The 18,713-nt window shown below is 38.2% G+C and overlaps 1 protein-coding gene across 1 annotated transcript in view; it reads left to right on the top strand.

Moving 5' to 3' along the window:
• Positions 1 to 18,713, top strand: part of LOC148949371 (uncharacterized) — a 196,019-nt gene that overhangs the window by 151,090 nt on the left and 26,216 nt on the right. The window contains exon 7 of the mRNA XM_089092936.1: positions 12,669 to 12,822. Coding sequence (XP_088949062.1) covers positions 12,669 to 12,822 — 154 coding nt within the window. The remainder of the gene's footprint in view (positions 1 to 12,668; positions 12,823 to 18,713) is intronic.

The raw sequence follows: 18,713 nt of genomic DNA, 5'->3' as shown, positions 1-18,713 counted from the left end.
GCATACTCCTTATCCTCTACCAAATATAAATTATAGAGAATCAATAAGTCCTTCGGCACCGGTCTAGTTAGGCACGGGAAAACGAAGTCCTTTACCGAGTTATGACGTTCCAGCGGTCTTTCACCATAAATTTCGATAACCCATCCTTGTGGTCCATTCTCCTCAACTGTGTGAATGTTGGGTAAATCTGTAGCAGAAGGATTGTCAAGCCATTGGTAGTTTCCACACGGCAAATAAAAGTTAGTTATTGTTTGCGGATAAAGGGAATTCATATCCAAGAACACTGTATTCAACTTTTCACCGGTGCGTGGCTCAGTCGGGTCGGTTTAAATTATACGATCCCCGTGGAAAACATACCCTCCCCGCTTGAATTTCTCTACAAATAAGTGCTGATCCTCGTATATAATCAGACCTGTTTTGCATTACTAATTTTAAGAATTAAATCCATCTTCAGATGAGGAGCTGCAAAAAAATACCCTATATTCCTCAATACCCAAATTCCTTGTGAATTTTAACCGTGTTTTTAGTGGCAATATCCAACAACATCAATAAATCACATGCCTGGTACATTTTACAATAATCCCACCCCTTTTTACAGCCTTTCTTAGCACAAACCCTCTTGGCAAACTCATAATCGGCACTGGTGCATTGACGATCGCGAAGTGAACCATAAAACTCTTCGATGGATGGTAATTTTTTCTCTCATGGCCTCGAGGCGGAGTTGTAGTATTCGTACAGGTATATGCCCTTACACGTAAATAAATCATACATTTCATCATCTGGAAAGTGCTGTTTGAGGATGGGGAAACTACTAAAATCATTGCTTTTTTGTACTTGAATCAATTCACTTAAAGATTTGCGGAAAAATCTATAGGAATCTAAGACACGGATTTTATTCAAGAAAGTATTATTATCTACTATTGTTTTTCATTTATATTCTAAGACTAGCAACTTCTCAGATAATTCGGGTATGATATTAGATGAAAATGAACCATCTACCCATGTGTCCTCTACAGCTACACCTTTCTGGAAACGTTCCAACGCTGGTAATATGACTTTCAAATCGTAATTGGAATTGTGCATGTAAACCGGTATAAAGTATTGCTACTTAAAATTTACATTACACGATGTATGCCCCCCCCCCCAGAATGAAAAGGGTCCCCCAAATTGTCACAATCGCGGGATTTCACATCTTCACTACCCTCAACAATTTTTTCTTACAAACCCAGCATATACCATCATTTTTAATAGCCAACTCGTCTTCTGGCGATAGAGTCATTCGATAATGTGTGATGCAAAGCTGTGAAACTGCCTTATTAGCTGTTTTGATAAGTGCAACACTAGCTGTGCGTATACATCCTTCCCCACCCTTTATCTGAACTACATCTACAAGTTACATGGTATTACTTGAGTCTCTTTGCACATGGGTGACAGAGACTACATTGGCTTCGTTTTCTTTGAAAAGATTCAAATTTGATGGATTCGACACATCCGTGAGTGCAGCTTCAATGTCTAATACCATCTTGTCGCTCTGCAAGAGCATGTTCTGAAATCCTTGAACCGCAAGATGGCATTGTCACCCAAAACCGTCTCCATGGACAAGTACCCAGTATGTTTGCAGAGTTTCAAGTGATTATTTAATTTAATTCACTGTGGAATCCAGACAGACACATTGGAAAGTAATAGCAGGTCCCATCACGTTTTTTACCCTCACACAAAACCCGACAAATATTTGTAATAGGAAAGAAATGTCCAGTTGAATCAGGATCTTTGGCAGGCTTGTAAAGAAGCCATACCCTGTTCTTCACTGGCTCAATAGATGGATCCCTTACGAAATATGAAACACCCTTTTTATCTTTAGGTGCCCCTTATTCGTATTCTGTATCATGCTGCAACACTGTAACACCAATCTTTAAGTGTTCATCTGCCCTTTCAAAAAAGTCAATTTCCTTAAGTGTTACAGGATAATGTCCCTTTAAATGATTAAAATCCACTTTAGGAAACTCTGCCCCCTCTTCACCTCCATTAACCGCCATAAGCTCCAAATATTTCTTGCTAGCATCATTCTTCCGGGGTTTATGCCCCTCGACAAGGACTGAATATTTGAAAAACTTCAAGCCCTTATCGAAAGAGAATTGTTGCACATCCCCATATTCCTTCAAATATACATTATATATTTTTTAATTTCTCTTCCCCTCCAACCTCTTAAAACAAATTATTTTTTTATTTAGTTGTATTCACCTCTAGTTTTTCAATAAACAAAACTGCCAACCCGCTCTCCTTTTCATTATTTCCTTCCGTCCTATTAAAAATTTCCCCTACCCAATCAGAAAAAAACATTCTCAAAATTATGCAAGTCAGGGTGAAGCGTTTGCATCCTTGTTTACAGGTGATAAGGACGCAAATCACCCGTGCTTGCATTTACAAGTCACTTTAACTGTAATTGATAGCTTTATACTATCGCACCTGCCCGACCTCCTAAATATAATTTTCAATAAGAGCCCGAATCTTGCTTAGATACGAGTACGCTATGTCAATTAGATCCGTGTGAATACTACCACTTGTATTGGAGTTGAAGGGATCTCCAAACTGAGCCCTAAGAAGATGAATATTGCACAAAGTGTATTAGCTAAATAAAAATCAGGCAATACAAGGTGTGAGCCGGCACAACTTTGTTCCCCATATCAATCTCACAGTGAGGGGCGGGTGCTTTTAGCACCCTTTCGACCTTTTTAGGTGGCACTTGTTCTAGCAAACGATCAAAGAATTCATTGCTAAGGCCGATTTCCCTCGCAATACTGTCTAAGTCAACTTCGGGGGACTCTATACTAAACAGACTCACCCCCACACTCGAACCCTCCTCGCGTTCACTTTCATGTGGCGGCAACAATATATTCTCGTGAGATGGTTGTAACGGTAAGTAAACCTAAAAAATAATAAGAGTATATTAGCTCGCTGGAAAGCTTCGTCCTGTGAAAAGAGAATATTTAAGAGTGATCATACACGGTCCAGAGACATACTAGTGACTATACATGTAATGTCCCTCCATAGGGATCCTTTGTGTGTATTATGAGCATGGAAAAGCATTGTGGCTCCTCGGAGGCATTATGAGCATACTACTTGCTATAAATGTAGTATCCCTCCATAGGGATCCTTTGTATGTATTATGAGTTTAGAAGGATACCGTGACCCTCTCAAAGTCATAGACCCCCACTACTGAGCATACATGTAATATATGCTATCTATAGCCCCCTTTGGGCCACACTAGTGGCGATAAATGCAGCAAGCCTCTTAAAGGCACTCCTTTGGATTTATTGAGAGTCCATTCATGGACTCCCTTACTAGCAGTTAAGAATTTTAAAGTTTACCGAGGAGGGAATTATCTTTGGGCCAGCTTCATCGATCTATGCCGTTGTTTCATCAGCATCGTTCTCTGGTACTGCTTCTCCCACAAAGAACTTTTCCAGCGGATTGTCAAGGTCGAAATCGGCCTGAAAAAAGAATATTATTATTCCTTCTAGCAGGGAAGGAATATTATAGTTATTTTGAAAAAAAATTTCAACACTAGATCCTTAAAATAACCTTCTTTACGGTAAAACACTAGTTTTAGCCATTTCTTTTTTGAGATGCCCAAACTAAGGTACTATAATAGCATATAACCCGAAAATATTTTAGCGAAAGGTGAAAACTATTGATAAAGCTATTAATCTAGAACTAACGAATAAGCGCCAGAAAAGAATGGATAATTTTTTAGGATATTCCAGTGGCCGGAGATGTTTATCTCGCATAAAAATTATCGAAAAGCCCTTCGAAACTTGAATAGAATGGATTATTTTACGACAGGGCAATTGTATTAAATCCCACCTTCAGAGGTAGCAAACATGACCCTTACATCCTAGTTATTTCTCCCTTTGTTAGCCTGAACAAGATTATACATTAGCTAGAAAAAACGGTAAATTTTCTATAGTGCCAATAAATAATATATATGACAGTTGGCTTACATTTAAATCAGCATCGGAAACAATCTCCAGTTTATGGAAATATGCTATTTTTCGTCTAAAGAGGCGATAAAATCCAAGCCCTGAAACTGAAGTCCAGGTAACAATTGAGAATACGGGACTTATTTAAATGGCTATAAAATAGGCTTGGTATGCACCTTTCGAAATACCCACCCAGTAGACTCATCTCCCCTTTTCAAAATAGCAAATAGTAGAATTTGCGGGAAATAAACTAGACTTTTTGTCTAGGCATAGGACTGAAAATAAATGTGGTACCATTTAGAAAAATCGCAAATGGTTTATCACGCACCTTGTGGGAAATAAACCCAACAGTCACTGAGATTCGGGGGGAGGGGGATACATTATTTTTTGCTTAGTGAATCCTATCATTAAAAAGTCACATTTCACCTTAGTATGGTGTTGTTAGAAGCGCCCCTTATGTAAAATTTCCGTCCCCTAAGTACAAAACTAATTTGTATTCTAGGCTTACAGTTGACCAGAGGATGGAAAATAAATGTTTCTGTTCTAACATTTAGAAAAATCGCAAATGTTTTATCACGCACCTTGCGAGAAATAAACATTTTTCACGCAATTACGCCTAGGAATACCACCCTCTTGTTTAGTGAATTTTAGACAAAGAGAGCACGATAGCTTTGACACATTTGATGGATCATATGCCAAGGTTTAAATGCGTGGAAAAAAGACAGCTTTTCTGAATAACGATATTTATTAGCAAAAAAGATTTTTCTGAATAAATTAATTCATCACCGGTCGGAAGAGGATGATTTGGGTTTTTATATTGTAAATAGGGGATAATATGAGCTGAAAAAATAAGTATAATCGTCATACTGTTTGGACGAGGGGAGGAGCGGGAGAGGGGTACTTTCGAAATAATATTAATATAGAAAGAGACTTACTTCTTGGTAACAAGAATTATCCATTTTCTTAGAGAGTTTTGTAACTTTTAAAATCCGGAATAGGAGTGGGGTAGAATCTCCTTTCCGGTATCTATTTATAGTGCCCTGGGCACGAAGGCATTGCATGGGAATTTTATTTATAGTACCCCCTGGACAAGAGGGAATTGTATAAGGACTTCTATTTATAGTGGTCCTGGGGCAAAGGATGGATAATACATGGTGTTTGGGTGTCTTCCAGAAAACAATAGGCGTCTAGACACTATAACATAAATGGCTAAAAATCGTGACAAATGGCGTCTGATCTATAAGATATTATAAGTTTTACTGAAAAAGGAAGGTTTTTAGGGAAAAACAAAGATTTTTAAATGAAAAAGAAGGTTTTTAGGGGAAATCATAGGTTTTTTAATACTTAAACAAGATTGCGTCATCCATATTACCTAGGTGAACATTTCCTAGCATCTGCATCTCTTACAAGCTTGAAAAAATAATGTCAATATTGGGATTTGAAGAGGGTGAGCCTCAGTCACTATGCCCCCACTACTCGTCTTTTCGTTTTTAAAAGATAGGCTGCTGCCTTTTTTATTGTTTAATAAAATAATTTTTCAAATCATTTTTTTATTTCTTACCGTAGGAATCAAGGTTTTGACTTACTATTTATATTCTGGTAAAAATATCGCAACAAATTTTAATAGTAGTCAGTCTTCATTGAGAGTTCATACTGCAAACACCTCTTTTTGGATATGTTTTCATTCGTGCAGTAAAACTGTTAATACAGTAAGACATTTGTGATTCCCTATGGTTTTTATTGAATTAATTTCATAATCGGATTTATACTTGAAAATAGTTCATCTTGAATTTAGACTATATTATTTGACCTACATATTAGATTGACCTACTACATAGGCCTATATATTTTGATTGGAATACTCGACTGTCCCTGGCTATGATAATTAGATTACGCAATGACCGATCAAAATTGGAAGATTGTTTCAAATCCGTTACTGAACTTTGTCACGAGATCTATGCTTGATGGTGCGAAAATTGATCTGATTATCTGAAAAGCTGTAAGTTTTTTTTATCATGGTACTATTGTCAGTGCTAAAGTGTTTCTGTATAAGCAGCTGAATATTCAGAGCCGATGTGTGAAACAAGCAAAGGATGAAGACATTGTATCTGACATTTGTAAACAGTTAAATCAGGCGGCAAATGATAATTTGCCTGTTCCCACTTTTGTTATATTCTCACCTTCTGAAACCCCAACAATCGGGGAGGCAGTCTCGGCTACATTAGTTTCGAAAGTTAATGAACTCTCTCGGAAAATTGATGGTTTTTAGAGAATGTGACGCATTCAGGTCCTGTTTGGCTAGCTAGAATTGATACCAACGTAACAATTATCCCTGCCCCAGCTCCTACGTCTGCCGTTGTACTAAAAACTGTCCTGCAAACCTGACCTCACCTAATGCTCGTAAGGACTTCGTCGATAAACTTTGAACTGAGGCCTCAGATGAAATAACTGTACTTAAAAAATCGGCTTCGGAATGGAAACTTGTTGTTAAGTCAAATCGTATAGCGAACAAAATTGCCGAGAATGCTAACAACAGTACCTCAGGTATCTCGGTGAGTGTGAAATCCCCACTGTTTATAGGGATCCTGAAAGGCGTACCGATCGAATACGATGAGAATCAAGTAAAATCTCTTGTACAAAATTGCGTGAAAGTTTCACAGTGCGGAAAGTCCCGAGTGTTCAAGGTCTACTTTGAGTCAAAACAAAACCTGGATCAGTTTTTAGAAGTTTCTGTGAAAGTTGGCTACGAAAAGCTTTCTGCACAAGTATTTGTACATCTCCCGAAGTGTTGTTTCTCGTGTCATAACTGGGCATCTGGCCTCGAAGTACTCTAATCGAGCCCTCTGCTCTCGCTGTGGATCATGCGATCACGCCTCAAACAGTGCCACTCCGTGTTCGGAAAAAATGTTCTTTCTAGAATGTAAAGTTACCGGCCATCATTGTTACTGTGTTAAGTGTCCTAATAACAACAGTCAACTAGCAAAGCCCATGGTATGACATGGATGTGTCTACTACTACGCAAGCTGTACTTTCGTGGAATATTAATGGTGGACTTTTAGTCAAAATTCCAGTGATAAAAGGTTTGCTTTCGAATTATGATGTATTGTGCTTGCAAGAGCATTTTTTGACGAGTCATAGTTTAGTCCTTCTGAAAATTGACAATAATTTTACTTGCTATTCGGTGCCCGCTAAACGATCCGCTTCAAGTGGCCACCCCTCGGGTGGTATTGCGATGCTTGTTAGGACCTCGTGCCAGTCGTGTATTTTTGATTCATGTGATTTTTTTTTCTTGCTGTCCGTGTAGAAGCGTATGTTATTGTAAACGTCTATCTCCCGACAGATTACTGCAATGACCAATCGGAATTTTTATTTATTCCTGCGTTTGAGAAACTAGGATCTTGCCTTTCGAAGATCCGCCTGTTAGGTAAGTGTTCTATTATTATAGGAGATTTTAACCGTAATTTAACTGACGCCTCGTTATTGCGTACTTCTATTTTGTGTGGTATTTTTGACGATTGGCTTAGGATATTGCCGAAAGATCTTGATTACACTTACACACACCATTCACGTCACGTGTCGAACCTTGACTATACAGTTTCTTCTATAAATCTCCAAGTGTGACCTGTTCACGGCGTTAATGATTTCCAACTACCAGACCACCTTCCAATATCTGCATCTATTTATTGTCCCTCTACTCAGTCTACTCCCACCACACATCCACATCAGCCCCACGCCCAATTTTACAGGGATTGGGAAAACATCCGAGATGATCTTTTTGCTGTAGTTACTAATTCTGTCCTACATGAAATTCATGTTCCGTTTCAGCTGCTCATGGAAAATCTTGCACAAATTTGCCATGCTCTGTGATGCGCAGAAAAAGCCGCTATACCTCTTAAACGTATACGTCGGGGTGTCACAATGCAATGGTCCAGTAATCCGAGCCTAGTTGAAGTTTGGAGAAAATCAAATTTTGGTACCATTTGTGGCTCCAGTGTGACCATCCTCACTCTGGCTGGGTTTCTGACAGTCGTCTTTCTACCAAAAGAAAGTTTGCAAGAGAACTATCTATCCACAAGAACCAGATAGTTGAAGAGACATCCCAGCAAGCTTCTCTGTCCCAACCCTCCTTCTGGAGAAATGTATCAAGAGATCTTCCTAGGGCCCGCCTATCTGCTCAAGTTATTCCTGATTCCGAATGGAATTCATACTTTTCTGCTGAATTCTCCCCACCAGATGCCTCTCTACAGTCAGAATATGAAGATAAGCTTGATAAATTTCTGTCTAGTGGTCCAACCGACAATTTTGCTGTTTCAGTTGATTCTGTACTGCGAGCAATCCAACGCCTAAAGCGTAAGAAATCTTCTGGCATCGATAAAATAAGCGCTCTTCACATTCTGCATGGAAGCGAGCTGCTGGTAAAGCATATTGCTCTTTTGATGCAAATGATTGTTACCCAAGGAGTTGTACCGTCTTCTTTCCCAATCGGAGATCTCACTCCAATTCCAAAGAAAGGTAAACTTGCTACCCAGTGCTCGTCCTTCCGCCCTATAACAGTGGCTACTACCTTCTGTACGCTTTTTGAACTTCTGTTCATTGACCATCTGAATGCGAAATGCTATGTTTCACCTTACCAGTTTGGATTCCAGCCACGTTTCGGTTGTGCCCACCCTTTGTCGGTTGTCACGAACGCATTGATCGATGCTGATGCACCAAGTAAAACTCTCGGGTTAGCTGGGCACGATGTTCGTAAAGTGTTTGACTCTCTCATTCATGCCGCTATGCTACTCCATGCAGCAAAACGTGGAGTGAGCCCTTCATATATCAGAGCCCTTCGAGGACATGTATTATCGTCTTAAAGTTTGCCTAATACTTCACCCATTAGCTAAAGTTGACGGCTCTCAAGTCTACGCACCAACCCCTAATATTTTTGTCAATGTTGAAAAAGGTACCCGTCATGGTGTTGTTTCTTCCCATTCACTCTTCAATAATGGAGTTCCTGATGCACAATCTGCTGTTCCCACATCATTCATCTTTGCGGGTCTTGATTTATCTCTCGTATGTTATGCAGACGACATTCTGAATTTGAGCCGTGCTATCCAGCGCATAAGCGAGATTTTCGCAACGCTACAATGTGAGTATGCAAAATTAGGTCTTCAGTTCAATGCTGAAAAGTCCGAAGTTGTATTCTTCAACTGGAAGCAAGTGTCGCCTGGGGATATTCCTCTCGGATATAGTAGGATTATGCCAATAGATCATATCACCTACCTCGGTCTTCCCATTGGTCCGTCAGTAATGCACATGCGACAACTATTAATTGCTCACATTGAGCGTAGAGTTGGATTATCATATTCTTCTTTTGTAACTAATAAGTTACGGTTCGACCGACATCTTCTTTCGAAAATTTTTAACTCTGTTGCTCTACCACATTATATATATATATTACCGTTTTGGAAAATGCTCACAAAGTATGACAAGTCAAATATTCGTTCAGCTTTCATCCGGTTTGCAAAATATCTTTTACGTTTTAACTTATGGGATTGCGATTATTATATAATTAGAAAATTCAGCATTGCTGACCCCATTATAGCTGTCGAAAAGCGAATTCGTGCTTATAATTCCCGTTTAACGAAGTTGAGCCATCCCTGGTCGTCAGTACTTGCCCAGTAGTTAAAATGTATTTTTTGCGTTCTTTTTGTTTTTTTTAAGTGTTTGTTTTCGCACCTAGTGTAACTGTTTCAATTATTAAATTGATTGACGATTTAGGCTTTCTTTGTGTGATTTCAATAGAAGTGATACTGGTTATTCTCAATTTTTGGTGTCAATTTTTCTCTTATGATGAATTGTCTATATTACTAATATTTTAATTGTTTATTAATTATCGATCTCTCTAAAGCATATTGATTTAAGCACAGATATAGAGGAATTATTGATTACTTAATCTTCTTGTTTCGGTTGTTTATGTATATCGGAGTAAATGAATCATTTGTTGAGAGCGATCTGAGTTCAAGACCAGCGGGCGAAAGTATCATTTAATTGTTTTTACCGTTTCTTGTCACATTTACACTAGTTGATATGATTATCTATTGTATATTTTTTTTAATTCACTGATGATTGTTTGGGTTATTTTTTTTACCAATTGTGGCTTGATGTAATGATGTTCATATTGTTTATGTTTGTTCAGTATTTAGGAGCCTAAAAAAAAAGAAACATGTTGCGTACCTACAGAGCAGTGTATAATTGAGTTTTTCTTTCTCGTTTTGCGTAATTTGTTATAAGAGCTGATTTACATCTTAGCTCCAGCGTTCGTCATTAAAAACCACATGTATAACTCCTAAGTTTATGTGTATTGCTTTTTTTTTTGCTTATTGCTCCGTCTTTTCCTTTTTTGTATGACGGGTTTTCCAATAAATAATAATAATAATAATAATAGGTGCACTGTAACACTTTGGACGGATGGCAACAGGGATTAATATTCAAACATAGGTCGAAAATCTGGGTAACTTTTTGGGTCCTATGGGACTGAAAGAATTCTGACCGATCATGTTACGACCTTGAGGACAGGTCCTGGGACATCGTACATATACCCTTTTGACAACCTTGAATGCATGTAGTATCTTTTGATGTAGTTCAAAATCCCACTCATCATGTCCAGATATTTTTAACTTAGACCCTGAGTCATTCCTGAGATTTAGCACAAACGCCCTTTTGACAAACTTGGATAAGCAGCGTCTTTTATTAATATCCCCAACAACACGCCCTGAAACTTCCAACATAATACCCTTAGCTTTTCCTGGTATATTTTTGCCTTATGAAGGTGTGGACACCTGTAATGTCTTTTTATTTAGTTTTACATTCCTTTCAACTGTCCCTGAAAGTTTCAACTTACTACCCAATTCCGTTCCTCAGATTTGGCATCTATGCCATTTTGACAACCTCGTTAAGCTTGATCTCTTTTGAATTTGCTCAATAGTAGTCACAGTAGTAGTAGAGACAGTAGCAGTAGCAGTCACAGTCGCAATGGCAGTAGTAGTAAAACAGTCGAAGTTGCAAGTATTCGCAGTCGCAGCGACAAGTAGTCACACTCCCAGTGTTGCAATTACTGTTGCAATTAGTTGAGGCTGCAAGTAATTTTTGCAGTCGCAATCACGAGTAGTCGCAGCCACTAGTGGTCACAGTAGCAGTCGCAGTCGCAAAAGTTCTATGTCGCAGTCATAAGTAGACGCAATAGCAGTAGTGTCAGAAGTAGTAATAGTCATAGCATCAGTAGTACTCGTAGCGTAGCAGTAGTACTCGCAGCAGTAGTAGCACTAGTCCTGAAAGTTTCAACTTAATACTCTCGGTCACTCCTGAAACATTGCAACCATGCCCTTGTGACAACCTCCATGTATATAGAGCCTTTTGATTTAGTTTTGAGCCCTTATCAACTTCCCCTGAAAATTTCCACTCAATGCCCTATTCCATTCCTGAGATATTCCCACTATGCCTTTTTGACAACCCGAATGCACTTCAATTTTTTTGGTATAGCTAACCTGTAGCAGTAGAAGTAGTAGTGGTAGATCTAGCAGCAGTGGTTGTAGTAGTAGTAGTAGTAGTAGCAGTAGTAGTAGTAGTAGTAGGAGTAGCATTGATAGTAGTAGTAGTAGCGCTGAAAGTTTCAGCTTGATACCCTAAGTTGTTGCTGAGGTGAGTGCTAATAGCAATAATAGTAACCTGCATGGACACAGTACGTTTGATTTGCTTCGCCATCCCTCCACCATTCCTTAAAAGCTTCACCTTAAAACCCTTAGTCTTTTCTGAGATTTGGGATCAAAAATGCCCCCTTTTTCAAATAACAGAACTAAATGTAAGCAATGGGCAACTTGTATAACTCAGAGCTCTTGTCCCAATGGCTGCGGGGGGATATTGTCCCAGAAGGCATAGATATTAGACCTTTCAACCTTTTAGCAAAAAATGGCAATCTCAAAATTTTGATCGAATACCTTTGGGGGGAGGGCAGCTCAAAAGAGCCTGGAAGCGGGCTGCTTGCCCTCCAATAACTTTTGACTCTTCAAAAGGACACTAAAACCTTCAATTTACTTGCGAACCCCTCCCCCCCAGAAATTTCTACGCCCATTTGTCCATAAACGATTTTAGCATAGTACTATAAAACCCTAAGGAGCATAAGGAGTGGGGGTTCAGGAAAGGATACCCTTACTCATATGAGGAATAGTTTCTGATCATTTGAAGTTTAACTTGCTCTTGACAATGATTTGAAAAAGAAAACTTGTGTTTTTTATTTATTTAATCGCAAAAATCGCAAAAAATGGCCTGGGAGGGATCCACCAAAGAAATTTACCATCAGCGCGCAGTGTTTCCTCTTGGTAGCCGAGCTTAAAATATAGTTATTTCTTGTGCGGTTGTATATGATCTAAATGTATTGTAGATACACGAAATTTTACATTTATTTCTTGAAATTTACTTTTTATGGTGGAAAATACATTTAAAAAAGAAAAAAAAGAGCTACCTTTGAGGGAAATCTGAAAAAGAGGGCACGATGGTGAGATCTTGTTATTATTTCAGAAAATATCATGACTATGTAAAAATGATTTGATCAATTCACTGCACCAGACGAAAGAATTAAAAAAAATAGAAACAAATGTCCATAAATACCTAGGAATATAAGGGTTATAAAGAAATAATTTGTTTTAGTCTTCCGGGCTGTCGTAGCCTCATAGCTTTAGATGGTGAGGATCGAAGAATAATTGAGTTAATGGCTACAAGAAGACTGACGCAAGCCGAATCGGAACGCAAAGCTAGAGAAGTACGACTCTTTTGGGAAGAGGACAGAGGGAATGCCATTTGTGTAAGTCGTATTCTTTCTTTTCTGTAAAAAAAACTCAATGAACTTTTAAAATCAATCTCCATACAATGTAACGTTAAGATTTCGGTTAAATTAATTGTAGCAAATCCATGCAAAACTCAACCGTTGAAACTCCAACCACAAAATACAACCCGCGCAGAATTGAGCTTGACAAAATTCCAGCCACGAACCTCGCAAGGCACAACCCAGCAAAATTCACCAGAGTTCACTTTTATCCGCACTGCATTCAACCCAACTCATTTTATCGTGGTATAAATTACACAGTCCGAAAAATAATCTTTGCAAAACTTGATTGCCAAACGACTCGTGGCGATACAGTTTGCCTTTCGAAGAGCACATTGTTCATGACTGTGTTTCCACTTTCATTTTTTCAGAAAATTGAGTTCGATTTTTCAGAGATGTGCTTTTTGATTCGTGGGGACAAGGAAGCCTTCTATGCTCTACACTTGGATATTAATCATAATATATTGGTAGGGAAACGCATGCACATAGGGAGAAAAAAATTCTAGTTTGGGAAAAATTCGTGAAATTGCAGCTAGAAAATCTTTTTGTTACTGTTCTTGGAAAAAAAAAACGCGCGGCTTAAACAATTTATATTCTACATTGTATATTGTGTTCAATGAATATTTCAGAATTTTGGCAAATGAGGCGGGATTTTTATGTCACAACTGGGGATGTAAAATACAAGTACATTGTAAAATAATGATTTATCACTAGCTTTTGACTCGCGTAATAAGTATAAAAGTGAGTTGAATGAAAACTACTTTTAACACCTATCACCCATAGATAGTTGTCGCTGATCAATTGTGCCACAGAATTGTTACATCTCTTCATTGAATTTATGCTGTCGGATCTGGAACCAGTCCTTTTTCTATAGATTTTACCGTTCTAAAGGATTTCCAGCATTTTTTTTTTTTAGCTTAGAAGTTTAGAAATAGCTGTTCCAAATAAAATTCAATTACATCCGTTTCTTTCTCTGTTCATCCCAGACAAAACAAGGATATCCTTAGGATATCCTCTAACTTAAAGTTAAAGCCAGACATCAGTGATTAATCATTGAATATCAAGCTACAAACAGAGCTACAAATCATTTCAGGATACTGTCCAGTTGTTGAGGAGTAATAATACCTGTATACTTGAACATGGTCAACCTTAAAACCCGTTCTTCTTTCATTAATTGTACCTGAAAAGAAAAAAAAATGAGAAAAATGTATTCCGATGACTGAAACTTGAAGCTCAGAGAATTCTGATCTGGCTTCTAGATGCTGTTTTCCATAAAAAGAAGGTGAAGAAAAAGACGCTCTCTTTCGTCAGTATTTTGGTTGACGGGATCCACTGACCCTGTCAAACCTCTTCTTGTCAGGACTTCATCCAAGTCCTGGTTTGTGCGTGTGTTTTCAAACTAATTTCAAAAATAAGAAAATACAAACCAGGCGAACATTGAAAAGCTATTGTTGGAATTTTCTCAACCAGTCCAACATGTTTTAGTGAAATTTCATAAAAATCTTCGATTTTTGGAATTTTGATCTCCTGGGGGTCCAGTTTCCTTTTGAGAAAATTAGGATGATTTACTGGGAACACCCGGGGAATTCAGGAATAATGGAAACACTGGTGTAATTAAACAGTCAATAAATGATCTGAGCCAAGGTGGAATCACGCCTCTGGCCCGTCATGCAACTTCAAATACTGAAATAATTAGCAGAGTTTAGACAGACATGTACAAAAGAACATTTTCAGGGGGCCCAATAATAAACAAATTGCTGGGGGGATAAATAGTAATAAATTAAATTTTAGTAGATAGTTTAAAAATATGTTCACACAAATTACAAAAATGAGGCTATTGTTTGATGATAGGGTCCGAGTTCCTGCGTGTCATCCCCCCTCCGTGCGTCACTGACATTAAGGCATGCAAATATAAAAAAAATATCACCAGAAAAAATGAAATAATTACAAAAAAACGAACTAAAGTGAGCAAAAGAGTGCCATTAGATCACAGGGAGATGCTATATGTTAAGCAAGCTCCTACCAAATTTTCCTATACCAGATCTCAGCTCATCTCTGAGTCTGCAGCGGTGCACTACAAGACTTGACACCTGTGTCTCCACACAGGTGCGTACATCAATCACATTTTAACTTTGACAGTTTTTTAGGCTTACTTATACTCGTACTTTAGAGGTATTTAGATCTAAGGGTGTAATTCTTCACGTCACATGCATTATAGCCTTTATGCTTCCTAGGGCATCTGATCTCCGATTCACGAAGTTGAGACACCTGTGTCACATCAATAAAACAACCGACACGTGTTTCCTTCAAGTAAGAAATTTGCTTTGTAATGCAAATTACTTTTTAAATACTCCTAGGAAATATTTTCTTGGTCTAAAATCAGATAGATACAAGTTTTAAACAAACTGGGAACTTTTTAGATTTCGAATTTTCGAGTCAAATTACAAAAAAAAAACAACTATTTTAGTCCTAATTTTGTCCCATTGGCGGGGAACCTGTAATTTGTTCTACATTCACCCAGTTTAAAAGCTTTTTGGATACTCTGCACACGCTCGGATATTTTTTATGTAGGCATACTACCATACTTTTTTTTAAATTACTTTTCTCTTTTATAATTAACGATACCTTGCCTCTTCCTCAAGAAGGCTGCTGCTTTTAATTGATTTTTTCTATTTCAATTTTTAACTCTAATTTAGTCTGTAAATTTTACTCCTAAGACTTTTAATTTTTTCAGATTTTCATAACTAAGCCTTTCAATTATTTACTCTATCTAAAATCAATTTATATCATTCTTCGTCTCTTTAATCATGAACTATGATCTTTTCCCCCTTTTTTGTTATGAATGTTGCCTTGCTTTCCGCAGGACCCCGATACAGACGCGCAGGCTCCAGCTTCACTTAAATCACCTCTTATTTATTTTACATTTTCTTTTAACTCTATTTTTGGATATCATCCTAGTGACAAGGCTAACACAGCTATACATACCAAATTACCACCCCAAAAATCCTCTATGTACTACCACAAATTTAGATTTTATGCATATTTGTTTTGTCATTTAAATTTTAATGATACATGCCTTAACCGCCCAAGACCCCTGAGGTAGCTATACACGCTTCTAAAACGATTTAATCCAATATATGATCTCTTATCAGTATTTAAATGTCTATACTTTTAAATAGTAATTATAGATTATCCTAAAAAGAAACGTGGCACAAAAATTGATAGAGTAAAACGGGTTTAATTTAAATAAAGCAGCGGAACAAAATAATGGATAAGAAAAAACAAATTAAATAATATTATTGTTTTTTTTTTTTTTTATTAAATAGTATAAAAATCCGAATATTTCGACTCAACAGAAAAAAGCCTTTTCAACGGAAAAAATGAAGGAAAAAGAAATTTTTTTTCAAAATTAAATCCTCTAAACGACAACTAACACACAAGAGAAAAAACAACCACAAAAAAAGCAAATAAATATAACTCCAATTGAATGAGCACTTTTCGAAGTTTCTACGACAACTTCTTCGATACGAAGTGCCCTGCTCTAAAGGAAAAAATAAAAAAAATAATACATTATACCAACATCGTTCTTATATGCCTTCAGGGCATAACTTAAAACCCTTGCCCAGATGGTTGTGGGGGAGTGTCCTTCTCTTTACTTAGTCCCTGTTTCTTGTCTCGTTCTCAAGTGTCCCCGTTCTTTACTTAGGCAGCGCGATCCTGCTGCCTATGGTTTATACAACAACTTTCTATATAAACCTTATATGCCCCCAGGGTATAACTTACAACCCTTGCACTGAGGGCTCTGAGGAATTATCATCCTAAAAAACCTAATTTCCAGAACGTTCAACTACGTTGCACAAAATGGATATCTCAAAATTTTGATTGGATGTGTTTGGGAAAATGGTGGGCGTGAGAGGGGCGTTAGTCACTCTCCAATCACTTTCAACTATGAAAAAAGGCACTAGCCCTTTCAATTTCCAATTGAATGAACCCTTTTGAAGTTTCTACGATAACGCTTTCAATAAAACCTTATATGCCCCAGGGCATAACTTAAAGCCCTTGCCCTGAGGGCTGTGGGGGGAGGGATTGTCATCATTAAATACCTAATTTCCAAAACTTTCAACTACGTTGAATAAATTGGATATCTAAAAATTTTGATTGGATGTGTTTGGGGTAAAGGTGGGCGTGAGAGGGGGGTTAGTTGCCCTCAAATCACTCACGACTATTAAAAAGGGTACTATCCCTTTGAATTTAAAATCGAATGAGCCCTTTTTCAAGTTTCTACGACAATGATTTCAATAAAAGCCTTATATGCCCCCAGTGCATAACTTATAATCCTTGCCCTGAGGGTTGTGGGGGAGTGACCTCCTCAAAAACATATTTTCTATTTGTAAATCAACTAAGCTGAACAAAATGGCTATATCACAACTTTTACTGAAAGTGTATGGGGGAATGGTGGGCGTGAGGGGGGGGGGGGGCTACGTGCCTTAAAATCACTTTCGAGTATTAAAAAGGGCACTAGCCCTTTGAATTTCCAATCGAATGAGCCTTTTTTGAAGTTTCTACGACAACGCTTTCTATAAGAACCTTATATGCCCCCATGGTATAACTTAAAACCCTTGCCCAGAGGGTTGTGGGGGAGTGTCCTCCTTAAAAATATATTTTCTATGTGGTAATCAACTACGCTGAACAAAATGGCTATCTCAAAATTTTGATCGGAGGTGTTTGGGGGAATGATGAGCGTGGGGGGGGGGGGGGTTGTTGCCCTTCAAACACTTTCGACTATTGAAAAAGGTACTAGCCCTTCGAATTTCCAATCGAATGAGCCTGTTATGAAGTTTCTACGACAACGCCTTCATTAAAAACCTTATATGCCCCCAGGGCATAACTTAAAACCCTTGCCCTTAGGGTTGTGGGGAGTGTCCTCCTCAAAAAAATATTTTCTATCTGGAAATCAACTCCGCTGAACAAAATGGCTATCTCAAAATTTTTGTTGGATGTGTTCTGGGGACTGATGGGCGCGGGGGGGGGGCTAGTTGCCCTCCAATCACTTTCGAGTATTAAAAAGGGCACTACCCCTTTGAATTTCCAATCGAATGAGCCTTTTTTGAAGTTTCTACGACAACGCCTTCTTTAAAAATCTTATATGCCCCCAGGGCATAACTTAAAACGAGTGCCCCGAGGGTTGTGGGGGAGTGTCCTCCTAAAAAATATTTTTTATCTGGAAATCAACTACGCTGAACAAAATGGCTATCTCAAAATTTTGATTGGATGTGTTTGGGGAAATGATGGGCGTGGGGGGGGGGGGCTAGTTGCCCTCCAACCACTTTAGAGTATTAAAAGGGCACTAGCCCTTTCAATTTCCAATCGAATAAGGCTTTTTCGAAGTTTCTACGACAACGCTTTCTATAAAAACCTTATATGCCCCCATGGCATAACTTAAACCCTTGCCCTGAGGGTTGTGGGGGTGTGTCCTCCTAAAAAATATAATTTCTATCGTTAAATAAACTACGCTGAACAAAATGGCTATCTAAAAATTTTGTTTGGTTGTTTTTGGGGTAATTATGGGGGTGGGGGGGGGGGGTTTGTTGCCCTTCAATCACTTTCGACTATTGAAAAAGGTACTAGCCCTTCGAATTTCCAATCGAATGAGCCTGTTTTGAAGTTTCTACGACATTGCTTTCTATAAAAACCTTATATGCCCCCAGGGCATAACTTAAAACCCTTGCCCTGAGGGTTGTGGGGAGTGTCCCCCTCAAAAAAATATTTTCTATCTGTAATCAACTACGCTGAACAAAATGGCTATCTCAAAATTTTTGTTGGATGTGTTCTGGGGAATGATGGGCGTGGGGGGGGGGTTAGTTGCCCTC

Source organism: Artemia sp. Qi Xiang Cuo, chromosome 8 (assembly GCF_049724085.1).
Source record: "Artemia sp. Qi Xiang Cuo chromosome 8, ASM4972408v1, whole genome shotgun sequence".
In the NCBI taxonomy this organism is placed as follows: Eukaryota; Metazoa; Arthropoda; class Branchiopoda; order Anostraca; family Artemiidae; genus Artemia; species Artemia sp. Qi Xiang Cuo.
This window is presented reverse-complemented; position numbering and strand designations above follow the sequence as displayed.